This window comes from Neomonachus schauinslandi, chromosome 8, assembly GCF_002201575.2.
Source record: "Neomonachus schauinslandi chromosome 8, ASM220157v2, whole genome shotgun sequence".
Taxonomy (NCBI): Eukaryota; Metazoa; Chordata; class Mammalia; order Carnivora; family Phocidae; genus Neomonachus; species Neomonachus schauinslandi.
The window spans coordinates 9,243,864-9,258,505 of NC_058410.1; the positions used below are offsets into that span (position 1 = coordinate 9,243,864).

The following is a 14,642-nucleotide window of genomic DNA, read 5'->3' on the forward strand; positions in this document are numbered from 1 at the left end:
TTCATAATTACAAGGTTTTAAAAACAAATGGAATCCATATTAAAGGTACGTTATCACTAAAGTTTAAACAGATGTTAAGTCATGAGAAGTCTCTCATGAACCTCTATAAGGGCCCAGCCTTACCTCAAGTGGAATACAATTTTTAGCGATTTGAGAGTTAATGCATAGATGAAGAAAACGTAGGTACTGCTTGCAGAGTGGAACAATCCTATCCTACGCACTGCATCTGCCCAGACGCCATCCGTTAGGATGTTAGCTGTGACGGTACGTTAACGGTTCAAGAAAGACGTCATTGTCAGAGGAAAAGGAAAGGAGATACCAGACTTGTACACTTAGTCTTTGACATAAAGGAACTGGCAACTCTCCAGGGCCTTCTATGATGCCACAGATTCAGCAGCTCGAGACAACTTTCTTCTTCCAGAGCAGGCCCTCCTCTTCCCTGGCCACTGGAGGGCGGGGCCTGCTTCCCAGCAAGTGACCTTCTACCCAAAGATGTGCTTCCACAAATCATCGAAAATGTTTCACTTTCTATCATCTAGGCTTCAAATGTGAAACTGAAAAACTTTTTCACAATAAAGAATCTATAATACATCCTTTGTTTAGCTTTTATAAAAAAATAATAAAGTTCCACGGGGTGTTATCTCTAAAGGAGCTGTAGAAATGACAGCTTGTAGGAACTGTAGCGGATACCCTCTTTCCCATCCCAACCACAGCGACATCCGCTCACACGCACACTCGTGTGTACACAGCTCTTGGAAAACCATGGCAGCAGGACCTCTCCCCGAGCTGGCGCTTGTCGGTTATCTTACCCTTTCCTTATGAATCTCAGCCAGTCCTCCTCAGACCCTCACGACACGAGTTCTGCCCTGTGGCAGTGAAGGGCTAGAACCTGCTCGCCCACCATTTCCCTAATAAGCTATTACTTAGGCATTTCACACAACAGACAGGAGTTACTAGTCACCTGGGATGCTTGGTTACCCAGAGCACTCAAGGGGGAAGGAATGTCCTTGGGAGACAGACACAACAATAGGCTTCCCTTTGAGTTTAAAGAGCTGAAACGGTACAGGGCAGGGAAGAAAGGAAGAAAGAGGAGAACGCCACCATGCTGATGACCTCATTCATAAGGGCTTTCCATGGACTCAGAAAGAGCAGATTATTAAAAAAAAAAATAATAATAACTCTACTAAAAAGAGGAGTAATTACCTCCTCACCACTAAAAATGAACTCTCTCATCTGAAATCCGGAAAAGGGATTTGGCTGTTTACACTTATCAGTGCCACTCTTCCCAAATGCAGCCACTCTAACACTAAATTTGGCCCAATGTTTAAATTTCTCCTTGGTTTTGGTTTTCCTTTAAAAAATACGCAAACAAATAAGGACCAGGAAATCTCTGCTTATGAGACAAGCCTGAACACCAGCAGGAGCGGGGACGGCCAGGAAGCGGCGCTGCGGGAAAGCGTCGGCCCGGCCCGCCGGCGGCCGGGGGCTCAGTCGCTCTCAGAGCCCTCCTTGTACTGTGCCCGGATGGCCTGGCCGTTCTGCAGAGGCATTTCTTCATAGTCACTCCTGTCACAAAAGAGACCCTTGATGCCATTCGGCTTTTGACAGCTCATCTTCTGTTCTTCTCTTCCACACTGACACGCCATTTCAGCAAGAAGGCATTTCATGGCTCCGCGCTCCCCGTTTCTATCGCCTGCTGCTCCTGCCCACTCCTCACCCCCCACCGAGCACCAGGGCCCGTTGCCAGGGAGAACTGCTCCTCCTGTGGGCACCACCCATGCCAAGTGTTCAAAAAAAGGAACACCGCTCAATCTAGTCAGAACAACGTGAAAACAGAACCCCATGGGATCACGGGACACCCCCAGGTGAAAGAAATGTCATAATGCCTTGCAAATCATTTTAGAATGATTAACAGCCTGTTCAGTAAATGCACAAAACCAGGCGGAACGCTCACCATAGACAGCCTTCAGAGAGGCAGGGACTTACCCATAGATTACATCATCGTCAGAGTCATTCAGCATGGAGAATGCAGGGTTGTCTTTCAGCTGGGACTCTGGAGGCCAACAAAAGCATTTTTATGTGATTAGCCCGGGGAGGCAAGATGCTACCGGGAAAGGACAGGAGTCCGAAAGAGCGGGATTCAGCTCTCTGCTTCCACCATTTATTATCTGTGTGACCTGAATGAATCTCGCTCCCGAGCCTGTTTCTCGCGTTCGAGCCAGGGGCAGCATCACTACTTGGCAGGCTGCTGGGCAGACCGCGCGGTGGAAGCACCCGGAGCACAGAGGCTCCAGGGGGAACCCTCCAACGGCAGCTGTGATCCGGCTATGTTCTCCCAAGTCCACGTGGGTAGCGGGGGCGGAAAACACCCGGGAGACCAGAGACGCCTGCCCTGCTCCCTCCCACCCCCGGGAGGAAGCAAGCCACCCAGCCTCGTTTCTTCATCTCAGGAGGGACTAACTGCATCTTCATCACAGAGCTGCTGTGAGGCTCGAGTGGGACCTCTTCACGAAGGTGCTTTGAGAACTCACACAACACGGAAGTCAGGCGGTGGGCCTGAAATGCTACAGCCCTGCCCAAGTGCCAGGAAGTCAGGAAGTTCCCGTCCTTTTCAGCCTGTGTGACAGTCTGGCTCTTCTTACATTCTGGCTTTCTCTGGATGGCCATGGCACGAGCGTGCAACAGACCTGGCTTCACATGGCTCAGGGACATGCTTGTGCCGGGACCCACTACCAGAACCACTGTTCCCGTCTTGTGCTGAAATGACACAGCACATGCTGTGTTCTAACTACGACTCAGGGCTTACCCTGCAGCTTACCTCATCCCTCTGTGCTAGGGTTGGGGGCCCAGCACTAACAGGGAACCCGGGAGGTGGGTCCTGAACTGCTGTGAAGCCATCTGGCCAGCAACCCAGCCCCAAGGTGGCTTACCATACAGGGCGTTCTTCGATGGAGAATACACAAAGGCCAAAGTGTAGAGGTAAAAGTTCAACAAGCCATAGAAAGATAAGAATTCAGCTGGTGATACTGGTCAAGGGAAATCAGCAGCCCCGGAACACTATGTATTTGGACATTTCAGCTGGGGTCTTTGCTTTCAGTCTGGCTGCTCCTTCTAACCACAGCAGTCCTTTCCACTGCTCACCACCAGCGAGGACCTCGGGGTTCCACGGCCCAAACAGCAGGACCCCAGAGGGCAAGCCCACAGCCAAAGGTTACAATAACCTTTCAAGGTCACCTGTAAATAATAGGTGCACCGTGCTCTTTTCTATCCATGGAAACCTCTGGAGGTGGCAGGACCTGATGTGATCAAGTTACTCACAAAGGGCAGGAGGGCTGTGCACACATATGGGTAAATAAAGAATGCAATCAAGAACTGGAACAGTCTCTCAAACCAGTCGTTCTTCATCTTTTCTGCATTACAGACCCCTTTGAGAAGTTGATAAAAGGTTAGTGTGAAATCCAGCCATTAAAATTTGAAAAATCCTGCATTACTTCTAAGGATGTAAGAAGCCCCAAGGAAAGAAGCTAAGATATAAGGGATCAACTCTAAAGCGCCCCCCTGATGGACGCCATCACTGAAAGGAGGAGTGGCAAGCTCCGTCAGCGGCCAAGCAAGAGGAGTTTAGTGGACAAGGAGCCTGTCCCACGGGTCTCAGGGACACGCAGGAACCGAAGGACATCCTGCTACCTTATGAGCCTTTTCTGGGGACACAGGCTTAAACTGCCCTAATCACCACAACCTGTGGACACCGCAGCTGGATACATCTGGGTGATGGGGAGAGAGGACTCTCAAATCGGGCTCAGCCTCCCCCTCAGTGCTCCGTGGGGAGAACAGGCACCTCGGACTGATGCGAGGTTCTGAATGGGGCTTGGGTTCCCGAAGAATCCCCAGGGACTGGAGAGCAGAGTAGTGGGGAGAGCAGCTGGGGAGTGTGACTCCCTCAGGACCGCTTCGCCCTGCCGAGCCTGAGCCGTCGCCCACGGGGGTGGGCCGTGGAGGGGCCCGCGGCACGCAAGGCACCACAGTGCGGTGACCTGCCTCTTCTTCACGTCTGCAGCCCTGACACACTAACCACCCCGTGCAGAGCGTGGTCCTGAAGCCTGAAGGCTTCCCACTGAAAGGATATAATTCTGGTAGTGAGTTGACAGTTCAGCAACAAAATTGTCTTGTAATACTTGTGCTCCAAACCTTAAATAAAGGATGACGATGCTGAAAAAAAGCGGGAGGGACAGTAAGTAAACAGAGATGAGGAAATGGCACCAGCTTCACAGAACTCATTCCGTTCACCCCGTGCACGTGGCCCATTCACTACAATTTCTGCACGGACCCGTGCGCACCCCCGGGCCCACGAGAGCCCATGCGCACACGCACACAGCACCCCGGCCTCAGGTGCTTGGTCTCAGAGTCAGGAGGGCCGCTGCTGGGGCAGAAGCAGCTAACCATGCCACAGACCATGTCGCAGCCCCGCATCAGGGGCCCGGAAGCACCCCATCGGCACGTCCTTCGCTTCTCGCACTGCCTTAGATCTCATTTCCACGACCAACTCCTACCACAAACGACAAGGCCCTGAGGAAGTCACATTTCCCTCCTCGGGCTCAGCGATTCTCACAGTGAGGAAGCATGGCACCTCTGTTCAGACACCCACCTGCGGATACACATGAGGACAGAAGGTTCTGAGGACAGGGAGCTCCGCAGCCGACACGGCTCTCCCCTGAACAACTCCACAGCCTCCAGATCGGCACCCCGCGCTCCTCTCCCCTCCCTGTGGTCCACTGCCCACAAGGACCAAGACCGTTCGCTAACAAAAACGCAAATCGGAGCCCTTCACCTCCCGGTTCTGACCCCTCCCAAGGGTTCCTTCCCATCACCGAAAATAAACTGGGACTCCTCCTGGCGGCGTGCAGGGCCCGACCTCACCTCTCCGGGGGCCACCCTCCCTTCACGTCCTCACCTCCTGGGACACTGCTGTCCCCATGTGTCTCCAGGGCTCCTCCCTCAGACCCCAGGCCAGTGTCCCCTCCTCAGAGAGACGTCCCCTCCAGTCCCTGTCTAAAGCAGAACCTCTTCTGCCATCGTCACACATCTCGGTTTTCATTATAGGACTTATGCTATTGATCTACTTGTTTATCACCGTCTTCCTCCATTGGAATGTAAGCCCCGTGATAGGGAGGAACTTGTTGGCCTGCTGACCGGAGCAGACACTCCATACACACTTGTTGGACAAACAATTGAGTCCCCTTGAAGCTTATATGAAGAAAGACCACAAAGGCAGAATGACTTCTAAGTCAGACTCTACGGAGGTCACCATAGGTGTCCCACTGCCAACCTGTGGACTCAGACTGCATGAGAGTGAGGACGTGTGAGGGGACGTGAAGGGTGTGGGAGAGAGAAAGAGTGTGTGTGTGAGGGGGTGTGAGAGGGAGTGTGTGTGAGAGGATATGTGAGAGAGTGAGGGGTGTGAGAGTGTGTGTGAAGGGGTGTGAGGGGGGGGTGAGTGTGTGAGACAGGGATGTGAGAGTCTGTGTGAGGGAGTGAGTGAAAGAGTGTGTGTGTGTGTGTGTGTGTGTGTGTGTGCGTAAAAGGGCGCGAGGGCGCATGAGGGAGCACGTGTGACAAGCAGAGAGTGCCTGTGCACCAGGCGCTGAGGAAGGGCTGCGTACACGACGCGGGCACTGGTTTCCAGGTGAACGCGGATGCTGAACGAAGCGTGAGCTCACGAAGTCCACGCTGAGTTCGTGTGGTGTGGTAAGCGATGAGCACGACCCAGCGGGGAAGGGACACGGGTGCCCACGGGAGGCCGCAGCTCAGGCAGCCGGGGGACCCAGAGCTGCCCTGCAAAGCCAGTCTCTCAGAGTCTCCGTGCGGTTCCCGCCTAGGAAAAGGGCTGGCAGCCATTTATTTGCCATCTAAACTGCCAAGGAAGAAAGGCAAGTGACCAGATTTTTTTCCCTCTGGACTTGGATTTTAGCAGAAAGAGACAAACCACAAACAACACGACAATGACCTGGCATGCATTCACAGAAACAGCGTCGTCCCCGGGCCTCAGCCTCCGCAGACTCCCACCGAAGCGTCCCCTCCCCCTGGGGCCACCGCGCTGCAGGTCAAGGACACCCACGGTACCGAATTCAAATGCACGGTCCTCTCCTTGGAGCACCAAAAGGATGCCAGGTGCCAAGTACACACGCAGGGCATTCTAGTCCTTTCCCCCGCGTTGGGCTGTGGCTGCTCCAACATGGCGCCAGCAGAGCAAGCAGGGGCCCCGCCAGCGCGGGGCCGGCGGGCTCGGGCCAGGCTGCTCAGTCCCTGGCCACTCCCCGGGGCGTTTACAACACAACAGGAGCTCTCCCGGCCGCTGTGCACCCTCAGTGCCTGCCCTGCGCAAGAGGCCCTCTGACCTACTGAACAGATTTGGCTAGAAATGCCCTAAAATTAACTCTGTTAAAAGAAGATACTCATGACAGGAAAATACAAATTCGCTGTTTTGCTTCTTTGAAGAAATAAAGTCTTCTTACCTAATGACAAGCACTACAAAAGTCAATGCAGTCAAAAATTTTAACCTGAGATCTGAAAAAGAAAGAAATAACCCCATTAAACCACTTGGGAAGTAAATTCCATTCTCATCTCAGGGAGCTTAAAAATAAAGACAAAAAATAAACAAAGCCTTCTGAACAAAACCCCTCCTCCCTCTGGACTTTAAGCCTGTGTGCACCTGAAGCCCAGAAGAAATGCTGTCCCACCTCCCCAGAGTCAGGGAGGATCCCCAGAGACACCATGGCCATTATTATTTGATTGTGACAGATTGAGGGAAAGGATCCTAGGAGATCAGGTGAGTTGCCCTGACTCAGGACTAGGAAAACGGCCCCAGCCACCTCCTCTACAAGGTACGATTCTGGAAGGATTCAGGCAGCTCCAATAGCCACACTGGCACCCAGGGCCCCAGGGGGCTTCCACCCCACAGGCCTCCCTCCAGCGCTGGTCTGAGGCACTGTCTGAAAGGCCCAGGGTTACCCACTCAGCCCTGTTGTGGCTCCCCAGGGACTGAAGGCACTGGTCTCCCCCCCCAGCATGAGGGAGTGGGACAGGTCCCCATCCAGGTCAGGCCTCTTGCTGGGTGGACCCCAGCCACTCCTCCCACCGTGTGGGGTCAACTCCTGGCCCACCTTGCCTTGGGCAGTTTGTGATGCGGCACTTACCTACATAAGGCATGTGACGTAGCTCAGAACAGGCCCGCACTATCAAGAACAGAAGGTATAAAACATACACAGCTGCCACCACCATGAAGAAAATCTTCATTCCCTAGAAAGACACGAGATGGGCAACTGAGTAAGAACAGGGGCTCAGCACTGCTCCTCCCTCCACCACCACCACAAGCAGGGAAGCCAAACATTTTTTTTAAGATTTTATTTCTTTAGTCATGAGAGAGAGAGAGAGAGAGAGGCAGAGGCAGAGGGAGAAGCAGGCTCCCCGCCGAGCAGGGAGCCCGACGCGGGGCTCGATCCCAGGACCCTGGGATCACGACCTGAGCCGAAGGCAGACGCTTAACGACTGAGCCACCCAGGCGCCCCGTTTTTTGGGTTTTTTTTAAGATTTTATTTCTTTAGAGCCAAACATTTTAAATAGGAGCCTAGAATCCTGAAGGTCACACTCCATAACACAGAACAAGAACGTGTTCCCACCGCTGAGACTTCCTTGGCTAGACTCGGCCTCTCATCCTGTCCGTGAGCACAGGTGGCTCACCAGGGGACAGCCCCAGCCCTTGCTAGTCAGATGAGCCAGAATCCAAGCTCCTTCCATGACGCACGGAAAGCTTCTAGCACAGGGCCTGGACGTGGCAGGTGCTCAATACACCAGTGGCGGGTCTTCAGCTTTTTTCAGTTTTCTGCAGGTCTCTGGTTTCCAGTGTTTCCCCTAGTAACAGACATAGGCCACTGACTGAGAAGGGGAGAGGTGACCACAACCACGGCGATGGCTAGCCTTGCTCAAGTCCTTCCAAGTGCTGGCCAAGTGCTTCGCGTTCCTGGTCAATTCAACCTGCGCAACAACTCTTTAGGAGAGACTGCAGTATTACCCCTTTTGCAGAGGGAAAACAGAAGACTCGGGAGGGTTGGAGGCAGGCCCCCAGGAGCACAGGTTTGACCAGCAGGCTGTCCAGAAAGCTGGTACGCTGGCCCAGGTACTAGCCCCCTGTGACCTCAGACAAGACCCTTGACTGCCCCTCCGTTTCCTCACATGAAAAATGAGGGGACTGGACCAGACAAAAGCTCTAGTAACAGATTAGCATGAACCTATATTATTTTATGTAAATCTGGGGAGTTACACTCAACCAACAGCCCTTTGTATGTGATCTATCACTGGGGTCTGCACAGTCTTCCCTGAGAATGTGTCAAAGCAGCTCTTCCCTGTCCCTTCCTTTGGTGTCATGCCCTCAAGGAGAAAAGGCTGCTCTGAGGCCCAGCCCCTCACACACATGGCCTCAAGCCTTCCAGGGGTGTCCAGTGCCCCTCTCAGGCGCAGCCCTCACTGGGCCTGCCCTGACTCAGGTCTCCTGCATAGCTTCCTTCGAGGCCCGCCGCCCCACACAACTCTGCAACAGCGCCTCCCTTCCCTGGCCTGGAATGCCGCCCCTGCTTTCCAGCTCCAGGCGCAACCCCTCCCCCCAACAACCTTACTAAAGCATTATGAGTCTAAGAAAAGAACAAAACACAAAGACACCTCCTCCCCCTAGTAACTTGGGCCCACTGTCCGTAAGGACGCGGCTGGCAGGACACCACACACTGGTCTGTACTTACTAAGCTTTCTCTCCCTCACAAGGTCCTATATGCTTTGAGGACAAAGATCATGGCACAATGTTCATAAGGCATACACCAAGCAACCTTCAAAACTCCTCAAACTTCTAAATAATGGGATGGAAAGGCTACCGGCACTCCCCTGCTGAACTCTGGTTAAGAATCAGGTGCTCATACTACTTGCTAGGACATGTGTCGTCTCAACACAGGTTACACATCTTTCAAGATACCATCATTCACTAAACCTCCCTCTTTCTCAGAGGCCATTCCCATAAAGAACCACAGATTTTACCACTTCACGGGAAGCTCTGCAAAGCCTCCAGAGAAATGCTGGATATCACCCAAGCTCAGGATTCAACTCTGTACCTCTGGGACTGCCCTGCTGGGAGCATGCCTCCTAGACACCTTGCAGGGCTCCCTCTGGCCCCCGGCACCTCGCACATCCACACCTGGGCTCAGCAGCCAGCTGCGCCCAGGAGGGGCTGCCCTGAGATGCCAAGGGATAACGATAAACCTGGAGACTCGAGGGAAAGCCACACTTGGGGTTGACTGCCATTTGCGGACCTCTGTGTAAAATAAAGACACTGGACCCCTTGTTTGAAAGTACAAAGTATTCTAAATTGGTGAGAGCAGAGCATTACCCAGGGTGCTGGGCCCTGTGGCTGCCAGGCCTGCAGGCCCACACAAGCTGGCCTGGCCGCTCCATTCATTCGCTTGGAAACCTTTCTCGACTTTAGAGAGTTAAATGAACAAAAATGTTTTCTTAATTGCTCTACAATGTTCCTAAAATCTGACACACCTTCTGTGCCTCAACCATAAACCAAGGAATGGGAGTGACAACTTTTTTTTTAAAGGATTTTTTATTTATTCATTTGAGAGAGAGCCACTGAGACCGGGGCGCGGGGCGGCGGGGCGGGGTTCGGGTAGGGTTAGAGGGAGAGACAGACTCCCCACTGAGCAGGGAGCCTTACAGATGCGGGGCTCAATCCCAGGACCCCAGGATCACGACCCGAGCTGAAACCAAGAGTTGGATGCTTAACCAACTGCGCCACTCAGGTGCCCCAAGACCTCCTTCTTTTAAAAAGAATTTTAGTGTTTATAAACAAATATTACCTCTAGTCCTGGAAAACTAAGTCTGGACATTTAGCAAAAAGACATATTAGGTGAAGAAAGCTCATTTCACCCCAAACAGCCACCTTCTAAGCAAGGGCGATTTCTACCGAATATTCTTTCAAACTTTTTTTTTTTTTAAGATTTTATTTATTGGGGTGTCTGGGTGGCTCAGTTAAGCGTCTACCTTCAGCTCAGGTCACGATCCCGGAATCCCGTGTTGGAGCCCCACATCAGACTCCCTACTCAGCAGGAAGTCTGCTTTTCCCTCTCCCTCTGCCCTTCCCCCTGCTCATTCTCTCTCTCACTCACTCTCTCAAATAAATCTTTTTTATTTTAGAAAGAGAGAGAGAGAGCACAAGCAGAGGGATCTGCAGAGGGAGAGAGAGAAGTAACTCCCCGCTGAGTAGGGAGCCTGACAGGGGTTCTATCCCAGGACCCCAGGATCATGACCTGAGCTGAAGGCACACTCTTAACTGACTGAGCCACCCAGGCGCCCCGACAACTTTGTTTTTAAAAGCTTATTTCTCATACTACTCACACATTTTTCCAAATTTTACACCCGTGAACCTTCTATAGGCTCCCCTAAATAGCCAGTTAGCAAGCTCATGTCAGCAGCACATTTTAAGTTACCAAATTGAGTATTTTTAAAAAACTGCATTTAAAGAAAACCCTCAGGCATCATTAATAATCCTTACCTGAAAATTTCCTGTGTCAACTCGATACTGGTACATTGGATCGTGTAATTCATTAACTCTGAAAATACAATATTATAAAAAATCATAGATCAATAACTAGCTTACTTTTCATTGTATACTTTCATTTGGCTTTTTTTTTTTTTTTAAAGATTTTATTTACTTATTTGCCAGAGAGAGAGATAGCAAGAGCAGGAACACAAGCAGGGGGAGTGGGAGAGGGAGAAGCAGGCTTCCCGCTGAGCAGGGAGCCCGATGCAGGACTCGATCCCAGGACCCTGGGATCATGACCTGAGCCGAAGGCAGACGCTTAACGACTGAGCCACCCAGGTGCCCTTCATTTGGCTTTTTACAAAAACTTTTTAACAGAGGGCAGTGCCTGGCTGGCTCAGTCAGATGAAGATGACACTTCATCTCGGGGTTGTGAGTTCAAGCCCCACATCAGGTGTAGAGATGATAAATAAATAAATAAATCTTATTAACATAAACAAATTAACCAACAGTAAGATTTTTAAAAAGTAATCCTAAATTTCACATTGTAAATGCATCCGGTGCTACTGAACTGTTTGCCTGCAGTTGTCTACACTGTGAAGTCACAGTATTTTTCATTACAAAAAATCCCTCTCTCTCCTGCAACGTCAAGAACTGTTTTCAGGCACCTTTCCAATGGCACGGATGGGCACTGGGGAGAGACGAGTACACAAAGAAAGCTATAAAAGTCCATGCCGACTTCCACGCAACTCGTTTTAAAGTGAAGCTGGATAGCTGAGGAGGCAGGGACAGGGCAGGGAGACGAGGCGGGCTGAATTCTGTCATTACTGGGCCATGGAGTCAGACGTGCCGAGGGCCAAAACCATAACCCTGGAATGGAACTCCTTTCTGCAGAAAATCCCACTCAGATGCATCGGGCTGTGACCACATTAGGCTTGTGCGTTGGTCCCATTTTACAGAAGGACAAAACCACTATGTCACCATAAGCCTTGGGAGCCAGTGCAGGGATGGGGATGCAGGGATGGGGAGTTCACGGGTGCAAGCCCAAGGAGAAACTAAAGCTTCTGGTAGGGAGGAGCGAGCCAGGCCCCCTGAGTACCGTTCCTACAGACGACAACGTCTTTGCCACTTTGAAGGAGAAATCTTTCCAGCTGAGACTAGAACTGTGTTACCTACATGCCAGTCAGGCTGAAATGAATCCTCAGTTCAAGTCACACTATCAAGTCTTGAAACCCTGGTGACAGATTCCTTTCCGGATGGGTTCACAAAATACAGTGAGACTTCGGATCTGTCCACCTTTGTCAAATGCTTTCCATGCCTGAGGTTTCACACATAACAAAATTACTCACGTCTGCCATATTCCCAGCGTGACAGAAGCCAACCACAATAGTCCAACAATGAAGAATTTAGGCAAATAGAAAGTCAAACACTTCCTTTCTCCCTAAAAATCAAAGAAAAAGTAAGAAATAAGTTAGTAATTCTAGCAAACCATTAGCCCCTAGTAGACCACACTAAATCACAGACACTCCGATCATTTCTACATAGCATGCACTCTTCTGCTGACGGAGGCTGAAGACAGATTCTCAAGGAGACGCTGATCGTAAGGACTGTCACCAGAGTGTGGGCCAGAAGGATGGGGTCTCGGACCCCCTCTGGCAGGGCTGGGTGGATGCTCACCTGGACGCGTACCCCGTGATACACACAGAGCCAGAAGAGCAGCAAGGCACATAGGAACACGGACTGAAAGAGATCGTCCAGCATGCCCGGAACCCAGCTGTTCACCAGAAAGGAGAGCGGGAAGAACGGATCTGGAAGGCAACAGACAGAAGGGCCTGATGGACGCAGGCTCTCCCCACCCAGCACAGGGCATCCGTCCTCTCGGTGAGGGCAGGACTCACCATCACCTTCTCCTCAGTCAGAGCCAAAGGGAGGTAGTGAACTAAAGGCTGTTTTGTCTTTCAAAACACCGAAAAGCCAGTGAACAGATCGCTGCAGTGATCACTACAGAGCGCCGTCTGCTCGCACCACCCGCGGCTCCCGCAGGCTTGCGAGTCCCGCGGCGGCTCTGCAAGCAAACGCCTTCTGAAGCAGGGGAAGAGAACAGACGGCCGTGTCTGCGGCCCTTCCCGGTTCTAACTACCCGAGCAGTCACTTGTCTGTGAGAGCTGCCAGGCATCTGCCCGGCCTGGTGCAGCACGTTTCCCGTGCTCTGGGGCGGCCACCTGTTCCTCCAGCGCCCGGGCTCTTCTGGAGACTCTGCAGCTTTATGCTTTAAAGGGGGAAAGCTCCAAAACAAAAATGGGCACCTACCATTGTAAAGCAGCAGCAGAGGCAAAAGAATGGACATCCACTTCTGCTCCATCCCCCAGTCTCGCATGGAAAACTTCCGGAGGGAATGTGCAAACAGGCACTGCAAACCGAATCAGCAACGCAAGTTACTGTGTTTGCTTCCGCCTTGCTCAGCAGCACGTTGTTAAGTCTTCCCAGACTGATGGTCAGTCTTCCCAGACTGATGGTCAGCCACATCTGAGTTAACCCCTTGCTGCCCTGAGATAAGATGTGAATCACCGGCAAGGAGCTGCGGGTAAGAGGGTCACAAGCTGTTCTCCCAGGGGCAGGAGGGGGCAGGGAATACACCAGCCATAACCCCCTACCCCCACCCCTCCCAGCTCCCCCAGGACAGGCTACTTCTATCAGGTCGGCCCCACACACCCACACAGAGGACCTCCCTGGGGATAGGCCACACGCTCCCAGCCAGGCGACATCTGCAGATGGCACCAGCTTGTAAGGAGGGCACCAGGGCTCCCTGAACAAAAGGAAATGAGGCCGGTAACCATGGTCAGAGGACGTGTTTATTTTCAAATACCTCCCTGAAGAAGCTGTGTTGAGCCATGGGAGTTTCTTTAAAGTACTTTAAAACATTACACAATTTGTATAAAAAGACCTGGAGTTTTTTGTTTTGTTTTTTTTTTTTCTGTAATCTAACATAAGCCGATGATTTCCGAGGGAATTTGGACTTCCTGGGCGGATGGGCCATTTCTCCCAGCCTGTGAGGCTCAGGCTCATTTCTCTTGTTTAAGAACATCACGCCATGGGTGCCCGCCCTTTGGGCCCCAGAGTGTGGCAGCAGACCCTCAGATAACAGAGACGCTTCAAGAGACAGCAAGGGTTTCTGCTGACCAAACACCAACTGCCGCTCTCCACTCAGCTTTAGTAGGTTCGTTAGGGGAAGCCCTGGGCATGGCTGGGACCGCAATCCCCAGCTCTCTGCAGGTTCCACCGTCCACCAGCGGCTGTGTCCTCTCCCCCCATCCACACTCAGGTCCCATGTCACCACCAACTGGCACCTTCCTCACACGTCTGTCCCCACAAGCCTATGTCCTTCTGTGTACAGTTGGACTGTGAAGTGATCCTTGCTTGGGTGGCAATTCCCCCACTGCAAAGAGGGGATAATCTCCTGAATGGCACACCCTCCGTGTCAGCAAGGGGCAAGCAGCTGAGGGGTGGGCCATCACCCTTCAGATGGCACGGAGTACCAACACACGCCCTCTCTTCCTCCAGTATGTATGTGTGTATGGATTGATGTCCTTCCTCCAGTTTTAAATTCCCATCTTCACCGACTGGGCCTCTGTGGGGATCGCGTGTGCTTCAAGGGTAAGTATTTGCCCCAAAGTCACAGGGTGCTTGCAGACACTGAACTCAGAGCCCAAAGGAGCCAAAAGCTTGTACTGCCAAACCCACTCATCTGCGGCCTTCCTCCTGAAAAAGCCCAGAGACCAAAAGGTCTGGTACAATTTTCCAAACGTAAAAACCCAAGCATGTGCCGTTATCTGCCTGCGTAAAAAGAAGGTCGTTCAAACAAGGCGGGTGAAATGGCACTGTCATTGCACCCCGATGAGCATTTACTTGAAAGGGGTCTGTCACCACTGTGGCACCGCACAGAGGTCCTTACAAACTGACGCCAAGCTCTCTTTTTGCACGGTAGCACCTAGCTGACATTTGGAGTATTTGGTAATATCAGGTCGGCCCGTTGGATGGAGCATCTGAGTTCAGATAAATC

General features: G+C 51.9%; 1 protein-coding gene across 3 annotated transcripts in view; it reads right to left on the bottom strand.

The window, feature by feature from the left end:
• TMEM181 (transmembrane protein 181) overlaps window positions 1-14,642 on the bottom strand; it is a 71,984-nt gene continuing 57,342 nt past the window's right edge. For all 3 annotated transcript variants that reach the window (XM_044917269.1, XM_044917268.1, XM_044917270.1), the window contains exons 8-17: window positions 12,893-12,992; window positions 12,260-12,390; window positions 11,932-12,023; window positions 10,595-10,652; window positions 7,194-7,296; window positions 6,513-6,564; window positions 4,127-4,209; window positions 2,931-3,020; window positions 1,987-2,053; window positions 1-1,566 (exon numbers count right to left, since the gene is read on the bottom strand). In XM_044917269.1, coding sequence (XP_044773204.1) covers window positions 1,488-1,566; window positions 1,987-2,053; window positions 2,931-3,020; window positions 4,127-4,209; window positions 6,513-6,564; window positions 7,194-7,296; window positions 10,595-10,652; window positions 11,932-12,023; window positions 12,260-12,390; window positions 12,893-12,992 — 855 coding nt within the window. In that variant the 3' untranslated portion in view covers window positions 1-1,487. The remainder of the gene's footprint in view (window positions 1,567-1,986; window positions 2,054-2,930; window positions 3,021-4,126; window positions 4,210-6,512; window positions 6,565-7,193; window positions 7,297-10,594; window positions 10,653-11,931; window positions 12,024-12,259; window positions 12,391-12,892; window positions 12,993-14,642) is intronic.